The 26,033-nt window shown below is 36.9% G+C and overlaps 2 protein-coding genes across 8 annotated transcripts in view; both read right to left on the reverse strand.

The window, feature by feature from the left end:
* Positions 1-395: 395 nt before the first annotated feature.
* On the reverse strand, positions 396-6,285 carry EPGN (epithelial mitogen). The gene is made up of 5 exons (XM_059924033.1): positions 6,243-6,285; positions 5,621-5,710; positions 2,767-2,887; positions 1,883-2,035; positions 396-456 (listed from the first exon to the last, which is right to left on the reverse strand). The coding sequence occupies exons 1-5, from the start codon at positions 6,283-6,285 to the stop codon at positions 402-404; spliced, it is 462 nt and encodes a 153-aa protein (XP_059780016.1). The 3' UTR covers positions 396-401.
* Positions 6,286-6,364: 79 nt separating this feature from the next.
* MTHFD2L (methylenetetrahydrofolate dehydrogenase (NADP+ dependent) 2 like) overlaps positions 6,365-26,033 on the reverse strand; it is a 148,271-nt gene continuing 128,602 nt past the window's right edge. For 5 of the 7 annotated variants that reach the window (XM_059924037.1, XM_059924034.1, XM_059924038.1 and 2 more), the window contains one exon: positions 11,458-12,769. In XM_059924037.1, the coding sequence (XP_059780020.1) occupies positions 12,657-12,769 (113 nt within the window). In that variant the 3' untranslated portion in view covers positions 11,458-12,656. Of the gene's footprint in view, positions 6,536-11,457; positions 12,770-23,659; positions 23,978-25,064; positions 25,155-26,033 lie in introns of those variants that run through there. The other 2 variants (XR_009503443.1, XR_009503442.1) reach the window with 2 other exon arrangements.

Raw genomic sequence — 26,033 nt, forward strand, 5'->3', positions numbered from 1 at the left:
GCAGTGGTCCAGAATCCTGGTAGCAAGCATAGTGAAGAATCCAAGCTTGGCATTGCTTTGGCTGGCTGCAAGGTTGATAATTATTCCCATGAAAATTCACATCTGACATAGTCAGAAGCATAAAACTCAGTCTCTCTGCAGTGAGAACAATAATCACACAGCAGCAACAAACCCAGAGTAGAACTGTGAACTTGACTTCTGTCACTGTACCTTGTTCCCTTGGCTCCCATGGCACTTTAAAAATAGCAAAGTCTAAGGACCAATGTTGAAATTTATTCCCTTGTTTCATCATGATTCCAACTTTCTAGTCAGCTTAGGAAGTTGTGTTGTTTCACTTGAAAATTTCAGTTTTGGGCCCACTGATTTTCACCAATGACTCATGAAAATTTCTTCCAAAGGCCTCATAGTGGTCTTCCTCCGGAACAGACGTTGTAAGGTGATTTCAATTTTAGACACCTAAAACAGAGTATTGTTTTTCATATGAATTTGACTCCTGTTTGTACAGCTTATTGAGGATTATATAAATGCTCTGGTGTAGCAGTTGCTCTTGGTATCCCACCCATATCCTCTTTACCCACTGGTATACCCATCCCCCAGCAGTTGTGGGTGTTAATAAGGCTCATAGCACCATCCTTCTCTAGAAGATTGTCCTCAGCCAAGAGAGGACTTTGCCTGAAGATTCCTAGGAGATTCCAAGCCCCTGCCCCTTACCCTGCCAGGAGCACTCTGACACCCATGCCTGATGACGCTGGGTACTACAACCAAGATCCCTCACCTTCTTGGGATGGGGCAGCGATGCCAGTCATGTTCTAGGTCTCCCTTTGGAGTCAGGTTGAGGATAGATTTCAGCTAAACTACATCTTTGCTTACCTTCTTCCTCTGTTCTAGCTTTCCTACTTCATTACAGATTTCACCTTTGAGCATTCTCGCGACCAGTCATCACTCAGTCAGGAAATCTCTATCTCAGGTTCAGCTTCTAGGGAACCTGATCCCAGACAGCTGTCTTGTTAATATTAAAAGGTCTTACTTCCTTTTTTATTTTCTTTCTTAGTCTCTTAGGCAACTGATATAACAGATTTTATATCAATTGATCCACAATTGATATAACAGATTTTATTCTCTCTAAGATGCAATTACTAAGCAAACAATTTTTTTTAATGTTGTACAGTAATTTTTGGTCATTTTAAAAATGACAACTTAGTTAATAGAGTACAGCAAGGGAAATGTATTTATACATTTTCTTTAATGTATATCACATTATTTCTTGACTTTTCCCTATACATGGATTAAAGGAAAAATTACCAGTGTGGAAAAGCCAGAAATAATGATTAATAATTAATGCATGAGTAATTTATACTTAGTGGATCAAATTTATCTTGTTTAGCTTTTAGCAGTAGACAGTATCTCCTGAATATACCCTCAGCTAATGTCTGGGAAGAAAATGGCCCACATTTATCACACATTTTCATTCATTTAATACTCATATTTTGATTTGTCCATTCAACAAATGTTTACTGAGCGTCTATGGTGTGCCAGACATGGTATTTGACACTTCATATAATTGTGCACAAAACACATTAATCTTTACCCTTGTGGGCCGACTGTCCTACACATTTATAACTTTGATGTAGGCAGACAGAGTTGGGGATGAAGGGAAACTGTAATTTGGAACTATCCTATTGCAACTGTGGGTAAATTTTTACCTCTTGTCTGGGTTTATGAGAAAAGACATCAAAACAAATATGCAGGAACTTGCCAGATTTACAGCCATATTTTCACTAAAAAATTATATATGTCAGTGCCTGGTACATTGTAGGGGCTTAGTGAAAATTTGTCAAATGAATGAGTATCTAGTGACTTCATAATTTGTTTTTTTTCATACCTCTTTCTTAGGTAGCAGTAAAAAATAACAAGAAAAGCACTTAATAATAATCCAACGCCAATCCCAATTGCAATGTATTTTTCATAAGAATCCACAGCATATGAAGTTAAGGTCAAGTGCTCACACCTTTCTCCAGTATAACCAGTAAAACACCTTTAAAAAAAGAAAAGAATGTATAATTTTAAAACTCATTATGATAGAAACACAAATGACAAATTTCGAAGAATGAAAAAAATTTAATAAAAAGTGATTTAAATTAAAGAGGCCAATACCAAATGAAAGCCAATCTATTAAATGTATTGAAGAAGCCATGTATTTTACAATAATCATTTGATTAAGACCCCGTATTAATGCAAATTCCCTCATTGGTAGGAGGGAAAGGTAGGACCCTTGCATGAGTTGATCTAGAAAATTGTTAACCTACTCTTTCATAGGAGGATGCTGAGCAAATCAATGATCATAAAAATGGTATCTCAGTTGATCTAGAACTTTATATTCCTGAAGTGTTTTTGCCATAGTCTGTTTCATTTTATCCTATAATCTATCCGTAAAAACTTGGAAACATCTTTGCATGTTGTTAAAAGTTGATTTGGATTCAGTAGTTTTGAAGTACGGTGTGAGCTTCTTCATTTTCAACAAGCTCCCAGGTTATACAGATGCTGCTAATCTAGGAACCATATTTTTGAGTAATGAGAACTAGGTAGGTTAGAAAAAGACTCCTTAGCTATTCAAATACAAAGAGAATTGGTGAATCACGTTCAGATCATGTACCTTTTTTACTAGATAAGATGGAGGCGTGTGGAAATGTTGTGAAACACCATGTGAAAGGAGGCATACATTCTCCTTCTCCCATCTCTAGGGCTTGGGAAGTTCTTTGCAATTACCTGCAGATGGCTTTCTCCAGCTCATGGTGGAATGCACAAACACCATTGATGCAGTAACTATTGTGGTCCTCCAGGCAAGGATGTGAGAGCCTCAACACTATGGGTCCTTCTGTGTAACCAGCTAGAAAAAGGAGATAACAGTATTAACAGATGAGGTGGGTCACACTTCCACGGTAGATTTGTAACACATATACAAAAAGACCTTTAATTTTAAGAATATTCTTTGAGTGCTCTGTCATTTGAACTATTGATTGATTCCTTTGACAGGTTATATTTACAAAGCTTGGGTTAATATCATCTAAGACATATTAATGAATTAGGGGCTGGAGGTGGATTGATGATCATTCCATTCTTTGGAAACTATGTGATAAGATAGAGATACAAGTTTGCCAAAAGGTGGCAGCATTGATTCTAGTCTTAGCATGCTGTCCTGAGCAAGGCTTCCCAAATATATGCCTGGATACAAATGAAATAATACAATTTTTTTCATTGTCCCCTTTACACCTGAGAAGTAGCACTCAGGAAGATTTGGATTTATGGGTGGGAGATAATGAACTTGATTTCTTTTCATTCCCCAGAGAAGAGTGAGATGAGAATCCCCCCTTCTTCTTATGCAGACTACCTTAAGTAGCTAATGGAAAAGGGATTGTTTTCCCTAACTGATTTCAGAAGAGGTATTGTTATGACCTATAGGTGAAGCCAGAAACAACTTATGGCTTAACATAGCTAAGACAATACCTTCAGATGTTAATTAGAAAATTTACTCAGTTAAGAGGCATTATGATATTGTGGGAAAAGCCATGGAGTTGGAATTAGAAAACCTGGGTTCTGATTTCTAGCTTTAACACTATGCAAATGACAACACTTGGCGAAACCTTTGTGGTCAAGTGTCCAGAAGCCTCTTTATTGGAAACTTCCCTTTGGGAAGCTGTACTGTGGCAAAATACATAGATTTCAGGATGCTCATCCTTCATTCCTTGATGTACTAAAGACATATACCTATACTGTCCTTGAGGTTTATGCAGTGGGAATGACAAAACAGCGTAAATGAGTCCTTTTTAGTACACTTTAATTACTGATTCTTAAATTCTTCACAAGAAGAATTAGTGGCATTTTATTTTTGTCACTATTATGAATAAACATATCTCCTCAACCTTAGTTATCATGTTATATTATATTCACCTTGCTAAGTAGATTAAGAGAATCATACTTATTTGTTTTCAGGAGAAAAAGATCTAAAAAGGCATACTTATTTATATTGAAAATACTAAATCTTTAGGTACTAAGTCACCAACAAGATACTGTTATAGAACTTCATTTTGGTTGAGAACACACAACATTACCTTAAAATTCATATTCATTTTGTTAAATGTGGTATAGTAAATCTAATTTCTCATCTTGATAATTAATTCTAAGGCAGTGGGAATTTCTCATTATAAACTGTGCTAGGTTCTTCCTACTTCAAGATTAAATAAGTTCAATTAACCAAGCCTGAACCAGGACTTACTAGAAAATGTGAGAATTGAGAGAAGACATTTACAAAGAAAGAATATACTAGAGACTCATCTTTCCTCTAAGGAGAAGAATATTAGTTATAACTTCATGAAACTTTCCTGAGATACTGGATTCAGATTTTTAAGTTAAATGAAAAGCAGGGAACTGAAATTCACCCATCAAGAAAGCAAAGAAAAACTACTGAAGTGATATATTCAATCCCTTTTGTCCATAATTATTACCTGTAACTTGGAGAATTTGCCTTGCGGTTCACTATTAGGGAAGAAAACAGGTGGTGATGGGCACACTGTTATGTCACTGAGAGGAAACTGTACTTCTTTAATTCTCTACAGTATTCTCTCTCAACAAAGATGTTTTCTCTTTGTTTAAAGGCTCAAAAGACATGAAGAATTTGGCTAAAAGTTATTCTAAAAGCCACACTAATTTTAATTTGCAAATTGATATATATTCAAAAACTCAAATGAGCAAACTATTTTAAGCAAATTTTTTAAATTTAAAATTATTGGTGAAATGAAGAATACTTAACTGTTACTATCTTTCATATTCAGAAACAAAATATTTAACTTGATCTTCTTTTACTTGCCTGCCTCTGAGAGCAAGATATGGTGTTTCTTTGGTCCTAAGTCACGAAGCCCATCTTCACATCAGGGGGTGGCATGTGATTTGTGTGAGAATCACAACCACCTGATACACAGGTCTTGGCAGGTAACAAGTTTCCCAAGTTCACCTCTAAGAGTTCAAAGAGTTTGGAAAAATGCTGATGCTCAACAGTGGCCAGAAGCTATTTTAATAACAATAATAAAATATATCATCACCATCAACAACAAAAATTGGATACAAGTGGTTGGGAGGTATAGCATATACTAAAGCAACAATAAAAGCCCCCAAAGACAAGAAAAAAGATCTTTCCAAAGATGGGGGAAAGTGGATTAAGGCTTCATCTGGTAGCCATAAATTTATTTGGCTGCAAAGCTCACAATCACAGATCAAAATATAAAGTCACTCATCAAGAATGCCAAAATAGGGACAGACTGCCTCTGGAAGCACATGGGTTATTGGGAACCCAGCAGGAATCAAGCAGAAAGTGTGGCATGTTTCACATCCAGGACATAACTGAAAACAACTTTTTCTCATTTGCTTCACTTCCTCCTTTTAAAAAGACAATTCTCTGCTGACACATTTACCTGTCACTTCCATTTAACAGCATCCTGATAAAAGATTGTCTAATAATAAAATATATATTTAAAAATTTCCAGTGTTGCTTTTATCACAATCCAAATTTCTCTCAAACATTAAAAAAAAAAAAGTCACTTGAAATACAAAAGTGTGAAGAAAATACCTTCTGTTTTGTTAACGGTCCAGTTACTTTGCTGGGTTGTGACTGGGGGTGTTACAGTCCTGGCTGCGTCTTCAGTCAATGCTGTCACAGCTGTGTGAAAGGGGGTGGGGGGGGAGGGAAGGCATCTTTAGCAGGTGAACCTCCTTCTACATACAAGCAACAGATCAAAAGTTGTTCTATCTAGTCCCACATCTGTTCTATTTTTAATTCATTTACATTTGAAATCCATAACCTGACAAGGGCAGTTTCCTGATAGTTTCTCATGCATATCAATTCCACTCACTACATTATAGTTAGAGAAAGTAGAAACACATTAATTATTAAGAGGAAAGAAATACATTTTATAAACTCATTCAGTCACAAGGACGCTATCATATCATATGTATCAACTACTCTTCAATTGTATAGAACAAACAATATAAAGATCTCAGAAAAAGAGGTGTCAAAATATGTTAAAAGAGGAACATACATTACATAAGAAACTAAATTAATTCACAAATTCCTTGCTTGGATCTTTGTCATGAAGAATAACTGCTAAAAGCCAACTCCTCACTAATTCACATAAATCCTATTCACATTTTACAATGACACAAAATTAACACGACAAAAAGAAATGACATACCATTGAATAAGAAATAGACTGATACTGAAACTCCGAAAGCCATTTCCTGCACTTGTTAACAGTATCTTGCTCTTATCCTCCTACAATGACGGGTGGAAGGTTTTTATTGAGCTCTCGGAGGCTTTCTTGCATTTATATTTCATGAAGCGTCATCTGGCAGTTCTTACCAATCAAAAAAATATGTCTTTCTGGCAGCAGCTTGAAGCCTTGAGGCGTTCGTATACTTGTTTAGGATACCTGTGTTATCTAGCAGTGTGATCAAATTTTCTTTTGAAACACTGGTTTCCTGTTACCTGTGGGCATAATAGTGTCTGTAAACATACTTAAAACAACAAAAAAGAATCTGAATTCAGGAAAAGCCCCCTTGGTGTGAACAGAATTATCCCAGCTCCAAAGTCGATAGTGACCTATAAAAGATTCCAAGAAAGGGGAGTTTTGATATTTCCAAACTAGGAAACATCTTAACCTGTTCATAAAAGAAATATCTCTGAAGCTGCAGTCAGTTACACTACTTTTCAGTACAGATTGGGTTCCACTGCAAATCAAGATATTTTGTAATTTATGGGCAGGAGAGAACAATTAAATGTGTGTAAAAATAAAGGTTTAATATTCCATTTTGGTTTTTGCTACTTAGTTTTACTATTTCAATTTCTGTAAAAATAATTGTTTTTAAGAGCATAAGATTTACATTTATGTCATTCTGCCATTTATTTTTCTGAGTAAATGGAATAGGCTACCGAGTTTTAGGAACTACAGTTCTTAAGTATGTGCTCCAATGATTAGGCTCTAGTAAAGCACTAAAATAATGATGATGATGATGATAATAATAATAGTAATAATAATAATAATGTCATCTCCATTAAGGTAAAATTAAAATATTTAAAATATTTATGTTTGGTACATCTAATGAATAGAAAGCTTTTAGTTTAATACAACATTCAAATTTTTCTTACTATTAATCTACTTATGATTATTAGAGTACCACTTTTAAGGCCCAAATATGTAATTATTGCTATTACTTTTTGTGACTATAGGAACTTCCATAAATTTTTCACTTGCCCCAAATTATTATAAACAATTTATAAATATGTTTTGCTGAGGTATTTCACCTTTCTACCAGGAATTTCAGTTGCTCATATTTTCTGTACCTTAAAAACCTGTTTAAGTCAAGATAGGTTGTCATTTGCATTACGTCCACCCAGCAAATTCAGTTTACCGGAAAGGATCCCTTTCACTATTCAAATATGAATTTGGCTTTAGAAATCACACAAGAATGAGCTTGTTGAACTCATTATACCTTGGGCAATCGCTTGCCACAGAGTCATCCTTTTAAAGTTAAAAGAGTATACTTGGCTTGCTTTACATGTGCCTACAGTTCATATTCCTACTTTCGTGGAGTTTTAAAAAACTATTTATTATTAAGACAAGTTCTGGATACAGTTTTTCCCAAGCAAATCGTATTTGAATTATAAGTCAAATAATCATCTCTGTATCACTGGTAAGAATTTAAGGAAAAATCATTTACAAAGGATTAAATAAACCACAACCAATTGCAGTTTCAGGAGGAAGATGCTAGGTCTAATGTTAAATATATTTATTTCTAAGACTGGGACATAGTACCACAACCATCTTTATAGTAACTGTTAACTGGCACTTGACAGTGCTTTGCATTTTGCAGAAGGTTTTCACACATATCTCAATTCTGTCTTCAGTAATCCCGGCCCCAACAAATCCAGTGCCTAATATATAGTGTAGAGTATACTCAATCAATCTGTCTTGAGTGAATAAAGAAATAAACAACAGGCCTTATTCTTATTCCCATATGACAAATAAAGAATGAAGACTCAAAAGAATTAAGTGACTTGCCAAAGGACACACCCTAGAGTCAGGACTTGAGCCCATGTTCAGATTCCAGATCATACGCCCTCTCCAGTTCCCCAGCTGTGTCCTCTGGTAGGAGTCAGTATACTGACCTTAGAGAAATTCAGATTGTCTCCTAAGATCAAGATTTAAGTAAATTACCTTACCATAAGAATCTAAACAAACGAATTATGGCTTTTACACATGTTTGGGCTGAGAGAAGTGGACCACTGTCTCTCTAGATGTTTCTCCACTCTGGTGAATTAAGCCATATAATATAGAAACTCATCTACCACTTGAGCTTAAGAAAATAGCTCCAAGTCATCCCATATGTTTCTTTTCCTCTGGGACTCATCATGATGAATCCCACTTACACTCTCTATAGGAAAATCTCCTATCTTCACATCTTCAATCCTCTCATCAGGGAGTCCTTCCGCAATCCTGAAGAATGGGAGAGGTGGGTACTGTAACATGGCCTCACGGATATTTGTATTCATTCTTGATACATGTTAGAGTGAGAAAGAAGGCTAAGAGCTGCAGCACCCCATTATCATTTTTCCCTCTGACCATTTTTTGTCTTTTTAGTTTATTCATCTCTCCCTAGTCATAAGCATCTCTGGAAGTGTCTTCTCTTCCCTTCCCTTCCCTTGCCATTAAGTTTATTTTTTCCTTCCCTTCTCCTACTTTCCCTTTCTTTCCCCTCCTTTCCTTTCTTCATCTCTCCTCTCTTTTCCTTCCTTTTTTATTCTTTCTTTCTTTTTTTTTAAACTTATTTATTTAATTAATTTATTTTATTTTTGGCTACATTGGGTCTTTGTTGCTATGCACAGGCTTTCTCTAGTTGCAGCGAGCAGGGGCTACTCTTCCTTGTGCGCAGGCTTCTCATTGCGGTGGCTTCTCTTGTTACGGAGCATGGGCTCTAGGGCGCGTGGGCTTCAGTAGTTGTGGCACGTGGGCTTCAGTAGTTGTGGCTCATGGGCTCTAGAGTGCAGGCTCAGTAGTTGTGACGCACAGGGTTAGCTGCTCTGCCGCACATGGGATCTTCCCGGACCAGGGCTTGAACCCGTGTCCCCTGCATTGGCAGGCGGATTCTTAACCACTGCGCCACCAGGGAAGCCCCCTTTTTCTTTCTTGCTCTTTCACTAACAGCCAAAATTTTTTGCTGGACATTGGCAGGAAATGGTCATCAGCCCATTGCTTATCTCTCTCTAAACTTATTCTGTAATTCTCAGGAATTCAGTTGCCATTCATCCATTCATAAACCATTTTATGCCTGTAACATGTAATGTTTGTAAGACAAATAGAAAAATCCTGCATGGACTCTGACCTCAAAGAACTAGAGGGGGCTAAGGAAAGTACATACATAACTACAGTGCTGGGTAGAGACGGATGACTGCCATGAATGTGTACATAAATGTGTATAAGAGTTCAGCGGTGGGACTTGGTCAAACTCTCACAGCATTTCTCATGGATGAGTTTCGTTTGAAGTGAATCTTAATTAGCAAATAGAATTTAGACATATAGTGATAAGAGAAAGAATTCTAGGTGGCAGGGGAGGTGGGCACTGAGGGGAGGTAGAGTGATAGAATGAAAAGAGAGTGGGTTCTGGCTCACGTCATCCTAACAGACCTTTCTTTGAATTCCAGTTCTACCTTTGCTATCCATTTGGCCTTTGCTGAGACTTTTTAATAACCTCAAGCATTGATTTCCTTATATATCAAATGTGGATTGTCAGTAACAACAATAACAAAAAAGTAAAGCGTTTAGCACATGATAGGTGCTCAATTAAAGACAGCTGTTACTATCAAACAAGTGTAGAAAGATGCAGGGTGTGTATAGTGGTCAATCAAGGTTAGGAATTTAGTGGTTAACACATGTTGATGCATCTTAACTTTTCATCACTAGCCATGAATTATTCTCATACCAGACTGATACTATGTCAGGACTTTTATTTATATATTATGTCATCACCTCAAACTCAACATGTCAAACTGAACATATTATCTCTTCTCCAAAATAAGCTCCTCTTTACAACTTCCTCATGATAATCAGTGATAACGTCTTCTAGGCTTTAACTACAACTCTCATCACTGACTAAATAGAGTCTAAATTCTGATTTATCCAGGCTTTCTCTAATCTATTTCTGCTGTTATCCAGCTGTATTTCCACCACTCTGCAACACACTTTTCATTTCAGTCTGACTGTAGCCCTTGCTTTCATATATATATGCTAAGCTCATTCTCACCTCCATGTTCTCATGTTATTGTTCAATCCTCATTAATTCTTCAGGGTCCTTTTTACAGATACGTGTAGGAGAAGAGAACTTACTTCTCCAAACCTCCTCCACAAGACAATCATATGTCTTTTATAGACCCCAAATATGCACAAGTAAAGTCATGATACCAATGAACCAACTTTTTTTCCTTTATGTGTTGACAAAGGCTTCCTTCTTGACCAAACTTTAGTTAGACTCCTCCTAGTCCTTTTCTCAACTAGGCATCAACTTAGCCTGTTGAGCTCAGTTTTAGCAAAGAAATCTGCTAAGTTAGTTTATGGAGAATCCCCCTGCCCTGCTCCTTGCACCCTTGTCCCTGCCATATCTGATCAAGTTCCCTATCTCCCACCCTTGATATCTGGCCTAACTTTAACAAGAATCCTGGTAAGCTAGTTTAACAAGAATCCCTCTAGCCTTGTTATCTAATCAAGTTCCTCTTAGTAATTTTCCATCTACTGATCCCCTCACTCTCTTCATTGCCTATAAATCCATTGCTGTCGCAGCTATATTTGGAGTTTTCAATCTCTTCTATTGTGATAGTCTCGACCCCATTGCAATAGTCCTGAATAAAGTTGTCCTTATATTTTTAACAAATGTTAGAATAATTTTTCCTTTATAGTGGTTTAATTGGTCTCTGGAAAGGCTCACTCCTGAATTTTAGCCTCACCAAAGGGGAAAAATATTTCTAAAAAATAACTCCTGCATTTGGGGTGGGGGAGGAAGAAGCTCAAAATTACAGACTTCACCTTTTCCATGCAAATGTATTTTGGGTCATTATGTTTGTTTTGGGAACTTGGGGCACTTAAATATTAAAAAGAGGGTCTTTCTGAAATGTTAGCTTGGGAGCTTTGAATTTAAACTTTTATCAGGGTTATTAGACAAAGATTGGTCTGGAATGGGCTATAGAACCTTTTCTTTCATGTTTGAGGAACTTGTACATTTCCCCAGCATGCTCTGAAGAAATAGATAACAAAAATATGAACAAAGAAACTTATAGATAGCTTAAAGAAAAAGAAGACAGGTATTCCTTTCCAAATTGGTTTTATTATACAGTTGAAATATTAATTATAAACATCTAGTCTATTTTCACACAAATGATCAAGAGTATACACTAATAAAGACATGCATTGGGTAAGAATCATTACTGGTACATAAACAGACTGGGATTTGGGCCTGAAAGCAATAAAATTATATGCTCAGGGTAGTCTCAAAATAGCCTTCAACCGACAGTCACATGTTTTTTCTAATTTAAATTGTGTTAGAAACATGGCATCTACTTTGAGAACCAAATGCTATAAGAGAAGAGGGAAGAACTGTGAGTAACAAAGCAATAGATTTTTAGTCATATCCTAAGGCTTAGCTTGGGCGCGTTGTGTCATATTTTTCTATTAGATTTCTAGATTTGTGAACAAACATAACTTCTATTCTTTAATGAAGTCCTCATTCATACTATATTGTATTTTCCTGATATTTGTGGGAAAATACAACCTTAGTTTTGTTTTGTATATTTGTTTGGTTTTGGAGTTTCCATTATTCTTCAAGGAAGGTATTGTCCAAATATTTTTCTAGAAGAACAAAGAAATTACATGTAAACCTAACACATTCTTATTGCATTTTTACTTGGCAATTAGTAATTCACCACTTGAAATAATCAGTACCTTTCCAAGTAGCACTGCATTTTTTGCCTTCCTTGCATGTTTTTCTTTCCTTGAATGGAGCATCATTTCTCATTAGTATGCCTCGTAGGATGCATTTGGGAAGTATATGAGATCAAAAGTTTATTTTTAATATTTTATCTTTCCTTTAGCAAATAAACTCTTTTTCATCATATGATATAGTACGTAAAATATATAAAAATTGGGCATGATTATGGTAAAACCTAAATTACATTTTACAAGGGAGCTTATTTGTCTGACAAAATGTTTGTTGAAAACACACTATTTGTGATATTTGTGTCAAAAATATATGCGTTTATTATGAGCCCTGTATTAGTTTTAACATTATGAACAAATATTAATCACAAAATAAACAATTGTTACCAAAGTTTTCATTGCAGTTGTTTTGGTTTTTTTTCCTAAAACTCAATATCCACTCAAAATATTCAGTAATTATTAGCAGGAAATGCATAAGATTGTGTGAATCATCTGATCCACAGTGATTCCATCTGTGAAAAAATAAATACAATGTAGAAATAGCTTTGTAGTAAAATATAAAGGTTTTTGCCTTTTGTCAAATAGATACGTAGCATGACTTCAGTTTGCTTTATTCTTTCATGTGATCTAGTAAATGATTTTTTTAGCTGCCAGAAGGGTGTTCTTGAGAAGCATTGCCACTGTCATGGGTCCCACGCCTCCGGGAACTGGAGTGATAAAGCTAGCCTTCTTCTTAACAGCTGATGGAGGAAACAGAAAGGATTCTTTATTTTTTATTTTTTCTGAGAATTTCATATTTTTAAACATACTGAACTGTTAAAACTGAAGCATTTTAAAAATTTAAGAGTTTATTTGAGCAAAAATGGAGTCTAATCGGGCAGTGCCAAACCTGAAGTATAGCTAGGAAAGCTTCCACCGACAGGAGAGACTTACAGAGAAAAGGTGGAAGCAAAGAAAGGAAATCATTGATTGGTTATAGCTTTAAGCCTAGTTGGCTGTTTGTGATTGGTTGCCCTTGGGTTTTGATTTTGTAACCTTGAGGCAAAATCTACAAGCCTAGATTTTGGTTTGCTTACATAGGCAGCCAGGGCATTAGAGCCATCTCAGTCTAATGGCTCCCTTGTTTAATTAACAGAATACAGTGGATTTTTCTGCATTACACATATAACCCTAACATCCTCAAATCATTTTTAGAATGAAGTAGACTATAACACACACACACACACACACACACACACACACACTTCTGTGTATGATATCTAATGTGTATAGAAAGAACACCATGAGGCCAACACTGTAGGATGAATCTCTACGCAGCTCAGTTAGTTTTACATAATGAAAATCTATAACCCATGATTGATCCAACTACATGTAATTCCAGTTAACTACTTCTAAAATACATGATATTGGTCACAAAGGGGATACAGGATATAGATAGTCCAGCACACATCATCCGTTAAATTAGAATAGTCCTGTTATAAAAACAGCATCACGTATATGTGGATAATACATTCCAGTGCAAGTCTAATAAAAATCATTAAACACATTAAAATTAACTGAGCAAATACACATAGTCCTGTTCTAAGGTATGAATGAAGACTTCTTATTCAGTGAATATACTCAAAGAAAATGGCAGAGAATTTTCATCAAGTTTTATTTAAGAATGTTCTCACACCCACAATATTACAGGTGAATGGTTTCATGAATTGACCTACTGGTTTAGTGTTTCACCATGTGAATAAGAACAATGAACTTTTCCCAGATAACTCTTTTAGTACAAAGTTAGCATAGACAATACTTCTTTAATGCATACTCTGACCTTATCAATCACATGCTAGTTAGATGTATTGCCTTTACAAGTTTGCTCGTATATGCTTCTACATAAACGAAATCAGTAGATGTTTCCTAAATCTTAATTAAGCATTACTTTTGCACAATTTATATTGCCTTCTTGAAATATGGTTTGTAGAATTTACATTTACCTTATTTTAAGTGTATTAGTATAATGCAATATTTTTTAATAATAGGAAAAGCAAAGGAATAATATTCTTTTACTTGAAGAAAAGTCCAGATAAGCTTGAAGGCATCACACACACACAAAATCCAGCTAGTGTATATCACGAATCTTCTCATGGCATATAACAAAGAAAAGATAAGAATGCTGTGATTTAGAAGGTAATATTTTAGTTTTCCAAAACGTGTCTCTATACATGAAGCATGTCCTTTTCCCGCCATACTTCTATCCAATGTACTCTATGCTGTAGAAACACTAGGCTAGGTCAACAGCTATTTTCATAAATAGCTACAAATTATCATTCCTTTCTTCCTTTGCTCTCGTTATTCCTTCCACCTGGAATACGCTGCTACCTTACCCAAATAAGAAATTCCTTATTATTCTTTAAAAGCCAATAAAATGTTACCTGGCCATCATTTTTCTCAAAAATTCACCCCTCCAGCATTGAAGTAAAAGCACCATTATCTATGTTTCCAGTCACTTTATACCAAACTCTGTTATGGAATTTACCACGCTGTGCTGTTCCTTTCATTAGACACCGGCACCAAGAAGGCAGAAACTAAGTCTCGTGGTGATTATTGTTGTCATTTTTAATCTGAGAACTTCTCCATACACAGGTGAGGCATTCAGTAAATTATGATAATGTGAACTAAATAGCCCTTGAAATTTAAAATCTAAAATCAATTTGCAAGAATGTGTCAGTGCTTTTGACTAGATACAAACAACATCAAAACAATTTAGTTCAAGTTAATTTACTGAAATTCTCAAACTACATATTTTGCATGATGGTGACAAACTGCATTTTTCATTTTCCAATAAGCTGACTTGATGGCATGAACAATGCCTTCCAGAACCTTTTCTATAGGATTAGAGAAGTAATGCCTTTAAAAATTTCAGCAGATCTCTAGAAGAAATGTACTATACTACTATTATTTACACTGACAGTATGTAAAATCATATATTTGTAGAGCACTAACTTTGAAATATTAATAGATAAAAATAGAATACTACTGAATAATATGGCAAATTAAGAATCAAGTACAAACTAAATCTTCAATGGAAAATAAAATGGTTTATTTCACAATCAAAAGTTAGATAAAATTGGGAATCCATTCTGGGTATACAATAATTTTTTATATAATTTGGCTTTCAACTTTGAAAAATGAAGTGGCTTGGAATTATGTATATATGGAAAAATAGTAATCATAGCCACTATCAGTTGACTACTTACTACTTGCCAAGAACTTTATACACATCATTTTAATAATTAATGTTAATTATTATTTCATTTTAATAGCTGAACAAAGTGTGGCTCACTGAAGTTAAAGTGACTTACCATTTTCTAATATGGTAGAGACATTATTCACAGCTAGGTTTGAATCATTCTATGATTCCATAATTCTATCTCATCCCAATGCAACTGTATTACCATGACCTGAACAAGTTGAAAAGGCCCAAGAAGGGCTCATGTGCCCCAAATTAACTCAGTTTTCTCAAAGGGTTAAGAGGATATTTTGAAAAAAGAAACAAAGGGGGGGGGAAGTTCTAATATAGTAATTTTCCTACAATTTTACTGTGAGTACTCTTAGTTCATCATCTTTGAATTATATCCAGCACTTCAAATTTCAGCTGGCTTAGCAGTTTGAGTTGCTTTCTTTCTTGGGTGAGATTCAGATCAGATAAACCACTGATCTGGTATTATACCCTCCTCTTTCAAATTATGTTTTTCACAAAATGCTTACTATTGCACTCTTTTGCTCAAAAAGTGAGGTTTGAGGTGGAGGAATAGGGAATGAGAATAAGCTGTTGCATGAAATAATACCTGCCCGAAATTTGTAGCTCTGTGTCTGTAGTTTTGCACACTTTACTGTGGAAACTAACACACATTTATCCTGTCCTGTCTATCACTTCATAGAATTAGACTATGTGATAGGTAATGGGTCTTTACCTGACGTGGGCGAGGACTTCTCTGGACATTCATAAGCATTTAGTTGCATCAACAGAGCCCTGTAAATTACTCACTAGGCAGAAGTTTATTACATCACTGTGAACACACCTGGTTATACAAATACTTGTTTCAAATATTTTTATCTTTGAAATAAACTGGGCAGATGTGAAGATGAAGTTTGTACACAGTCATGAGAGGCAGACTGTGATGAATCTGATTTTAAAAATATAAGATCTCTATTCCGTTTAATTTGATTTTCATTAGGTTCTACATCTGAGAAAGAAATGTTAAATTTTTCTGCTGCTGGCTAGTGTTAATGTATTCTTTGTCTATTTACATAAGGACAAAGATATGGAAGTGACTTCTCAAGAGAGATAAGAAATTATCATTGGCCAATACCAATGGGTACAGATGCCAATGCTTAAAAGAAATTCTCTAGTCTAATGATTTTGCGTAACTATTTCAAGGCTGTCCTAAGCGACATGTTTATGAAGTACCAGAAGTGGCTTATGAGCTAAACTCAGTCATGTGAGAAAGAGTTAAATTCAATTCATGTTTGATGCTCTGAAGAGCATCTTCCCCAATCATGTCCGAGAGATAGTTGAGTTAACAAGCATTACATCACCAGAATAACTTCTCATTGGCTGGTCTTTCCCGAGGGCAGACAAGGGTTTGCACCTGTTTGTAGAAGATGATGCTATTAAAGATTAAACCTATTATGTGTGAGGAAAAAGTATACTACATGCTCCATTGAAAACAATTACAGAAGAATTTTTAGGTAATAGTTTCATTCAAAAACTTATTTGCTGTGAGGGAGTATGTGCGGGTTTTAAGGAAAATACTAACAATTCTGTATATATGAGAATCAGGTATTAGATCTTGATTGATATCAATGCTTTCAAGAGAGGCTCATGAACAGGTATCTCAAAACCAGAGTTAGATTAAATTTCATAAAGTCAACATGATTTTAGAGTTACTGAAACTGACAATGGAGGCAAGTAGAATAATCACCAAATCCTACTGTTACCTGTGTGGAACTTACTCTAGGGAATGAGATTTAGATGGAAATGTCTTGATAATGTTTAAAGCAGTTACCTGAAAATAAGAATATTTTGAGGAAAAGTGACAATTATGATAATTTATCTGAATGACCTCTCTGTAAATTCTTGACCCTGCAAAGTATATTCTATAGATTTCCTTAAAAATAATGCTCTACCAGCCAGATTTAGACATTAGAGAGTGTATGTTCAGTTGTATAGAAAGGAAAGAAATTACCATTTAAAATCAGTCATTTTGGACACAAGATTTGCCTTTGTACATACTGTTTTCTTTGACATATACTTCCTGCACTTCTCCATCTGATGAATACTTATTCCTCCTTTTCAGATCTGGCTAAATGTCACTTTCTTAGTGGTACTTGTTAACTCCCCAGGCTGCGTTAACTGTTCATTCATTGATCCATGAAACTTAGTAGAGTGATTTTCAGTTTGTAGTCATAGAGTATGTTGGAATCTCCTGAGAACTGTAGTCAAACTAGATATGCCCCCTCCCACCACATGATTCCAGTACACATCACTGAGAATCACTGCTGAAATGAGAGATGTTTCTAACTGGTGGGGGTAGGGGGGAGTATTATACATATAAACAGTGTAGGGTAGATTTAAAATAAGGTTAAAATTCATTGCCTCAGTGAAGGCTGCTTCACATGGTGGCCTCAGGTTTCCCAGTCAGGTCCCAGGCAAACCCCAGTGTGCAATACTTGAATGCCCCATTGGTCAAAGCAAGTCACATGGTCAAGCTCAAATTTAAAGGCCTGGAATAGGAAGAATGGCAAAGTCACATTGCCAAGAGGATGTGCTTATGAGGACAGAAGATAGTATAGTCATTTTTTATAATCTACTATAATCGTCTCTTGGATTTCAGTCTCTACCTTATTAGCCATATAACCTGCTGCCAGATTTATTCTTTAAAACACAGATTAGATCATTTCAGCTTATAAACATTTGATGAATCTTGACTGTCTCTAGGATGAAATATAAATTCTTTGTCATGGCAATTAGGATCTTTTATGATATGGCCCTACATCCATGTTTGCATTATTTCCTAACCCTGGCGTATTCTCCTAACCTCATTATTCACTGTTCCCACACATGCTAAAAACTGCCCCGGATAAATTTACAGCAAAAGTTTCATGAGAAAGACAGCCACAGTCACTGCCCCTTGGAACTTACAGTCTAGTTGGGGGCTATATATTACAAATATAATTACCTAAGTAGTAACTGAGCTAAGGCTATGAAATATCCTACAAACAAAATGCTTACTGCACTGTGAACGTGCTGGGAGGACCTAACTGAGCCTGAGCACATGTGGTGTATCTCTGCCAAGTCCAGAAATCAGAGGATGAACCAAACTTTTCCACGTGAAATGGAGAGGTGAGTAGACAGTGTTCTTGGTTGGGGAACAGTGTTTGTGATGAGGTGGAAATAACTTTCCCCGAGGCAGAAAATGGCGTGAACTCCTGGAAACACTGCAAGAAGGCCAGCAGGGCTGGCATGCACAAGTGAAGAGTGCAGAAGATGACGTGAAAGAGTCTAGCTCATGTAGGGCCCAGCAGACAATGCTAAAAATCTGGGGCATTAGCCTAAGAGCAATGGTTAAAGTATTTTTATTTTTATTTATTGAAGTATAGTTGATTTACAATGTTGTATTAACTACTGCTATACAGCAATACAAAAGTGATTCAGTTATACATATATACATACTTTTAAAAAATATATTCTTTTCTATTATGGTTTATCATAGGATATTGAATATCGTTCTCTGTGCTTTCCAGTAGGACCTTCTTGTTTATAAAATTTGGAAAAAAAATTTGGAAAAAAAATATTCTGAGGCAGGATAAGTCAAATGGGGAAACTACCTGTTCTGTGTACATTTTTCTAATGAGATCAGTTTATCATCTGGGGCAGAGAAGGGAGAACACAAAAGTATCAATAGCAACATGAAGTGAGATGTGCTAAGATGGGAACAAATTCTGGTTCCTGTGGGAGCACCCCAAATCAAATGGGGGTCAGAGAAATATTTGTAAAGTGGCAGAAAATCTTCAAGATTTTATGGATGTCTGAGGGGGTAAGAAAGAAGGAGAGAATGCAATGCAAACATCGGGAATAATAAAAGCAAAGGAACTTTGGACTTGACAATGAAGCTGATGCAATGGAGGAGCTCAAAGAAGTTCATTATGACCGAAGCACATGGTGGAAACAAAGAGTAGAAAGAGATGAGGCTAGGAAGGTGGTCAAGGGCTGCATGACCCCGAAGTGAGGGGTCAGGAAACTTAGACTGGGTGATGGCAGCTGTAGTTACTGTGTTCTGGGTGAATGAGCTTTTAAAAAAATATCTTTTGTGAATGAACCTAGGCATTTATATATTTAAGAATAACCAGTTTTGCAAGATGAGAAATTGGAGAGAAAAATGTATGCTACTAAATAATTTTCAGAAGAAAATTTAAAGGAGAAATTCATGTTGTATTTTCATAAAGTTTCAGGTTCTTGAATGCTATTAAATTATCATTCAAGAAATCCTTTTTCAGCCTGGAATATATATCTAATCTGCTGTGCTCCCTTTTCTCCACTATAGAGACATCTACTTTTTATCATGTTATTGGCTTCAGATTTCTAAAGGGAAGAATTAACACAGGTTTCGCTTGACATAATTTACAACATTTCTTACTTGAAGTCAACCATCTTTCAATGTCATGATAAGAAGAATAGGTATGGAGCAGAAGATATTCATGTTTAAAATTTGAGGTGATGAGAGGGATGATGAAAGAAACTAGGTGTTCAGTTTATGTGTGTGCCTCAAAAAAATCCAGGGGTGACACAAGGTGTGGAAATATTACTAATGAAGGATACTTATAACAACATAAGGGACATTAAAATGCCTTTTAACAATTAAGGTAGGAATAAAGGAAGAAGTATGTGATCATTAACCTTTTGGCACCAGCAACCCATGCTTCACCACAGGGTGTCTCTGGCTTGCGTGTTCTGTGTCATTATTTCCTCTGGAAAATTTATGTTCCCACGTTCCCAGGGCCTGAGCTTAATAACTCTCATCTAAAATACTTTGTTAGGAAGACTCACTAATTCTTAGGCAGATAGTGAATTTCTGCTACAGTACATGATATACTAGTCCAAAGTTCCCAAATAATGGAATCTCCATATGTACCTAAACAGAATTTAATTTTGCTAATACAGTTTGGAAATTGTATATTCTGGCAAAGTCAAAGAATATATTTGTGCTTTATAAATCTATTTTTGGGTGGAAGAGGAGGAATTGATATCTCAAGTTCCTGTAGCATTGTTTTATTTCCCTTTATATTTTGTCCAATTCTCTGTCTCTTTCAACGAAGTACTCTATAGCCCATGTCAGATTTCCAACAATGCTACAACTAATTTTTAAAACCAACCCCCTTCTCCAAAAGGAAAAAGGGATGATTCCTTATCTGTGGCAACGAGCAGCAGAAGAAAAACTCCTCATTCCTTTCATGTGAATTTCAGCCTCCTCCTATACATGTGCAATTGCCTAAATTAAATGCTTGGAGATTTCCCCTTGCTTCTAAATGCAGTGCATTTAGGCATGACGTCTCAAATATATCCACTGTAATGAAGGGGAGACACGCTTCAGGAAAATGAAGTGCATGAATAACAACCAGAAAAACCTGACTGGCATAAGACTGGAGAAATATTATGACTCAGGAGATAGTATGGAAAACACTGTACTTTCTCATATGGTTGATAAAAAAAATGGCACTTGAGAGCATGATGAGCCAGACAGAGTAAAGGGCTCCTTGAGAAGTGAATGGCTCGCCACTGAATTCTTGCAAGGCAACGAGGAATCAGGTGCCCCAGAGACAATTTACTATGCTTTCTCTTGCATTTACCTAGCTGCCTGATTCCTGGGGTTTCTACAAGGTTTTTTTTTATAAATATATTAAGATATTCATTATCATGGCACCCAGTGGGGTATTAATGGGACAGACAGGATTAATGCTCTACTGGGGACAAGAATATGAGACTCTGGTCACATTTCTATAAGTTGTACTTACAAAGACTTCCTTCACCTGTTTACTGTATTACCTGAATGGGTAAGATGGCTAAGCCTTTTCGTTTTTTTTTTTTTTTTTGCTTTAGTTACTTTTCTCCTTATGTTAAATCAAATCTACGTATATCCAGCTACTGTATCATAGATATGAATATCTAAAACTGCCACTCATACAACTCGGAAGGCTTTCAATGGAGCCAAATAGCAAATCAATCACCCAATGAAATTTTGAAATTGTTTTCTACAAACTCTGTCTATGACCCACCAGAGGAACCTCCTTTCTGACCATGAATGGTGTCAGCCATCATTGCCAGTTTCTATTTTGGTGGGCAGGAGTAGGGAATCACTGCTAGGATATTTCTAGTACTCTATCAACATGACTAAAAATATCTTCCTTTCATGACTTCCTTTACAAAAAATTATCATTTACTCCTGTCATTCTCCCCAGTCCTTTTACTTTCCTACCCAATCCTTTTCCTCAAGCTTCTGAACATTCGTACAATAGATTGGCAAATCTGTAAACTAGATAGGGTGTTTGGAGTCTTCTCAAAATTGGCGGGGTCTTGATCCCAGTAGTCTGTCATAATCAACCCAAGACACTAGGAGATAAAATTTCCCTTCCATAGATATTTTTATTTTTAAAAGGTCCTGAGAAACAACTACAAAAAAAAAAAAAAAAAAAAAAAAAAACCTCTCATCCTTCAGTATAAAAGAAGAAAGATTTGCAGAGGCATCAGGCACTTCTCCTGTTCTGGTAGACGGCCTTTTTGTGCTTCAACTTCCACTCTGCTCTATAAAGATAGATCATTCAATGTCAAATACGTTCTACTAAAAAGAATGTCTCTAAAGGTTGACCTGATTTCAAAGACCTAGACTTCACAGTAAGCATCTTGTCCATGTTGTAAGTAACAAGGTGGCAATTGGCTCACTGGTAGGGATTTCATAGTGACCATCAGTGGTTCTACCTGCTTTCTGAAATGACATATGTAGCACTATGACCACAGTATTAGTAACAGTCTCTCTAACAGAGGCTTTTACCAATTTCTATCAGCTTTTTAAAAAATGACTGGAAGAGATCACCTCTGGGCTACAGTGTTAGATCTTCTTTTATACTAAAGCTGAACTTTTGAGCTACCTTGTAATCATTTACCACAAAGAGCTGATATTTTGAGTTGGACTGATCAACCATGTTGTTTTTGACTGAATATTTGTGTTCCTCAAAATTCATATGTTGAAATCCTACCCTTCAGTGTGATGGTATTAGGAGGCGGGGCCTTTGGGAGATGATTAGGGGTCATGAGGGTTCCAACCTCATGAATGGAATTAATACTCTTTAAAAAAAAAGACCCCAGAGAACTCTCGCTTTTTGTGCCATGTGAAGATACAATGAGAAATTAGCTGTCTGTAGTTCAGAAGGGTTCTCACCAGAACCTGACTATGATGGCACTCTGATCTTGGACTTTCAGTGTCCAGAAGTGTAAGAAGTAAATGCTTGTTGGTTATGCCACCCAGTCTATGGTAATTTGTTATAGCAACCCAAACTGACTAAGACACATATCATCAAATTAAAATGATTAACACGGAAGCTGAGTTGTTAGAGAGCCAGTCTAATTCTGGTTCTTTACAATGTCATCACAGATTAATAGTTCTCTAAAAGTGATATCATTCCAAAATAGCCTTATTTCCATAGAAACTGGTAACATGCTCTTACTTTCCCATCCTGTAGAACAGTGGTCCCCCGGTCCCCAATCTTTTTGGCACCAGGGACCGGTTTTGTGGAAGACAACTTTTCCAGGGACGAGGTGGTGGTGGGGGCAGGGGCGGGGGGAGGGGGAGATGGTTCAGGTGGTAATGTGAGCCATGGGGAGCGGCAGATGAAGCTTCGCTCCCCCGCCCACCTCTTACCTCCTGGTTCTGAACAGGCCGGAGGACTGCTAGCAGTCCACAGCCCAGGGGTTGGGACCCCTGTTGTAGAACACACATTTGGAATAAGTAGTACCAAAACCACTTCCAAAAGAAGCTTACTTTGACATATAATCTAGAGAATATAAGTTCCGTGAGAGCAGGGACTTTGTCTCTCTGTGCATGGCCATATCCCTAGTACCCGGAAGGTTTGTTGAGTGAGAAATATGTGCTGAGCAAATCAATGTATGACTCAGTGGATGTATCACTACTGAATCTGGGTTTCTGTAGATTAATAATGTGTTGGATGCCATCTTGAGTGGGAGATTTTGTTCCCATTAGGGCAACTATAAGGAATGGCTTCTGTAATGTAAGAGTGACACAAGAGATTTATAAGTATCGAGGATGATCATACAAATGACCAATGATATGACTAAGAAGGCTGAGACCTGGTATGGGATGGAGAGACAAAAGAAATGTAGGACAAGAAGCTTACGTTACAGAGGCATACAATTTAGTAGGGAACAACTAAATAAAAGTGCAAGGTAGTATAGGATTAAGAGCAAAAAGAATAGAGGCAGACTGAGATCTACTACAGGAGTTTGGAGAAGATGGGGATAATCATGAGCGCTTTAAAGTTATTCATATGACTGTTGGGTGAAAACATACCTGATCAGAAGAGAGCTGAGGCCAGAAAAGTAATGAGGAGCTGGGTGGTAATTGAAATGTGAAGTTACATATTTCCGGATTAGTACTCCAGTGAAGGGGTCCCCAATCCCTGGGCTGCAGACCAGTCCGTGGCCTGGTAGGAACCAGGCCGCACAGCAGGAGGTGAGTGGTGGGCGAGTGAGTGAAGCTTCATCTGCCGCTCCCCATCACTCCCCATTGCTCGAGTTACCGCCTGAACCATCTTCCTCCCTTGTCCATGGAAAAACTGTCTTCCACGAAACTGGAACTGGTCCCTGGTGCCAAAAAAGTTGGGGACTGCTGCTCTAGTGGGAATGGAGAGAAAGGCTGAACAATGTGCATGTACACAAACACAAACATACACTGTTTTCTGCCAGGTGTTATGCTCAGCAAGTCACATACATTAGCTCAGGTGAGGTGATTATTTCATTTAATCTTCATAACAACTCTATAAGATAGGTATTATTTATCTCAGTCTTTCAGATGATAAAATCAAGTCTCAGAGAGGTGAAGTGATTTGCCAAGATCATAATTGTTTTAAGCAACAGAGCTAGAATTCAAACCTAAATCACCCTAACTCCAAATCATAATCTTTTATGAAAGGTTGTACATAATATAAAAACAGCATGGAGTAAAAGGTAACTCTCAGGTTTTGAATGTACAGTACTATGCATAAAAAATAAGACATCTGCAAGCAACTGTAGTAAAAGAAGAGAAAATACAGATGAAAAGCTGCTTTAAAAGCACTCTGGGAGTTTTATACTAGTTTCCTTTATAGTAGTTTCTCAGAAGAATGGTACCTTCTATGTAATTCTAGACACTCTTCTGTCCTCATATTTTGACTATTGGGTTGGAATTTTGAGGAATAATTCTGACCAGATGGAGTCCCAAATTATAGGGTTCTTTTTGCTCTAGGAGAGATTTGTCCAGTGGAGATTCTTTTGAAGAAATCATGGTAAAGCTACAGCTATTTGGGGCCAAATCACGATTATTTAGAATATCATACTTTCCTCATTCAACAATGTTGGACCTATTATTGAGTACATAAGGCCTTTTGTAATTTTTCCTCCTTGCCTTTGATCTGCTGTTCCCTTCACATGGAAAGAGCCCCTTTTTCCTCTCCCATTTTCTGCCCTATATACACATAAATAGATGAAATTCATTGATCCTTTCAGACTCATCTCAAAAGGATTCTAGAACAGGTACCTTCACTCTTGCCTATTTGAAAACTCTTAGAGTCATAAATAATTCTCCTCTTCCTTTTATATCTAATCAGTTAGCCAACCATTCTAACTCTCCTTTTAAATTTTATCTACCATCTAACTACCTCTTAATACTTTCACCCATTACCACCCTGGGCCACACCCCATCTTGGATAATTTCTTACCTGGATAATTACAGTGGGCTCTTAACAGGCACCAAATTTATATCCTCAACTCTCTAAGGTCTATTTGCCATTCAGAAAACCAGGGTTATCCTGTGAAAATGCAAAAATATCATGTCTTTGGCCCAAATCCTCCAATGGCTTTCCATTGCACTTAGAGTAAAATTCAAATTCCTTTCCATGGTCTGTAAGGCCGGTCATGATGTGGCACCCCTACTGCTACCTCGTTGAGTTTATATCCGAGCATTCTTCCCCCTATTTATTCTGTCCCAGTTACAGTGGCCTTCTTCAGCTTATCAATACCAGCAGCCACACTGCACCTCAGGGTTTCTACACGTGCTGTTCCATGTGTCTGGACTGTTCCTCCCCCATATATCCACATGGCTCTCTCCCTCACTTTGTTCAGGTCAGCAGTTAGCTTTCTCTGACCACCCTTTCTAAACAACCTCACTCCATAAATCTGTAGCCCCCCTTGTTTTATTTTTGTAACATTAAATACTGCCTAATATAGCATATGTATGTATTTATTTATTATCTGTCTTCTCCAACCAGAATGTAAGCTACTTTTGGGGAAGGACTTGGCCTATTTCTGTCACTGTTGCATCCCAAGTGCCTATGACAATGCCAGACACATAGCATCTCCCACTCCCTCCTGCATCCCATCCCGCAGTTCCTCTCTGGCCTCCAGGAATTCCTGAGAGGACCCCGAGCAGCCCCTCCTCTTCCCACTGTCCTCCTCAGCATTTTTTAGAAAGGGTTATTGTGAGGGGCCAGAGAACCCCTAGGCCTTTACTGTGCAGGGAACTGTGGGCCAGAGAGAAATCACTGCCAGGGGTGGGCTCAGCTGTTGTCTCCCCTCCAAGGCTGGACGTGTCTCGTTCCTGGGGCAGTTTAAGAAACGAGTGGGTTATAGGCCTGGAGTGGATGGACAGACCAGCTCAAGGTTTGGCCTTCTCTTTCTCCTTACTTTCC

The sequence above is a fragment of the Balaenoptera ricei genome, chromosome 5 (assembly GCF_028023285.1).
Source record: "Balaenoptera ricei isolate mBalRic1 chromosome 5, mBalRic1.hap2, whole genome shotgun sequence".
Taxonomy (NCBI): domain Eukaryota; kingdom Metazoa; phylum Chordata; class Mammalia; order Artiodactyla; family Balaenopteridae; genus Balaenoptera; species Balaenoptera ricei.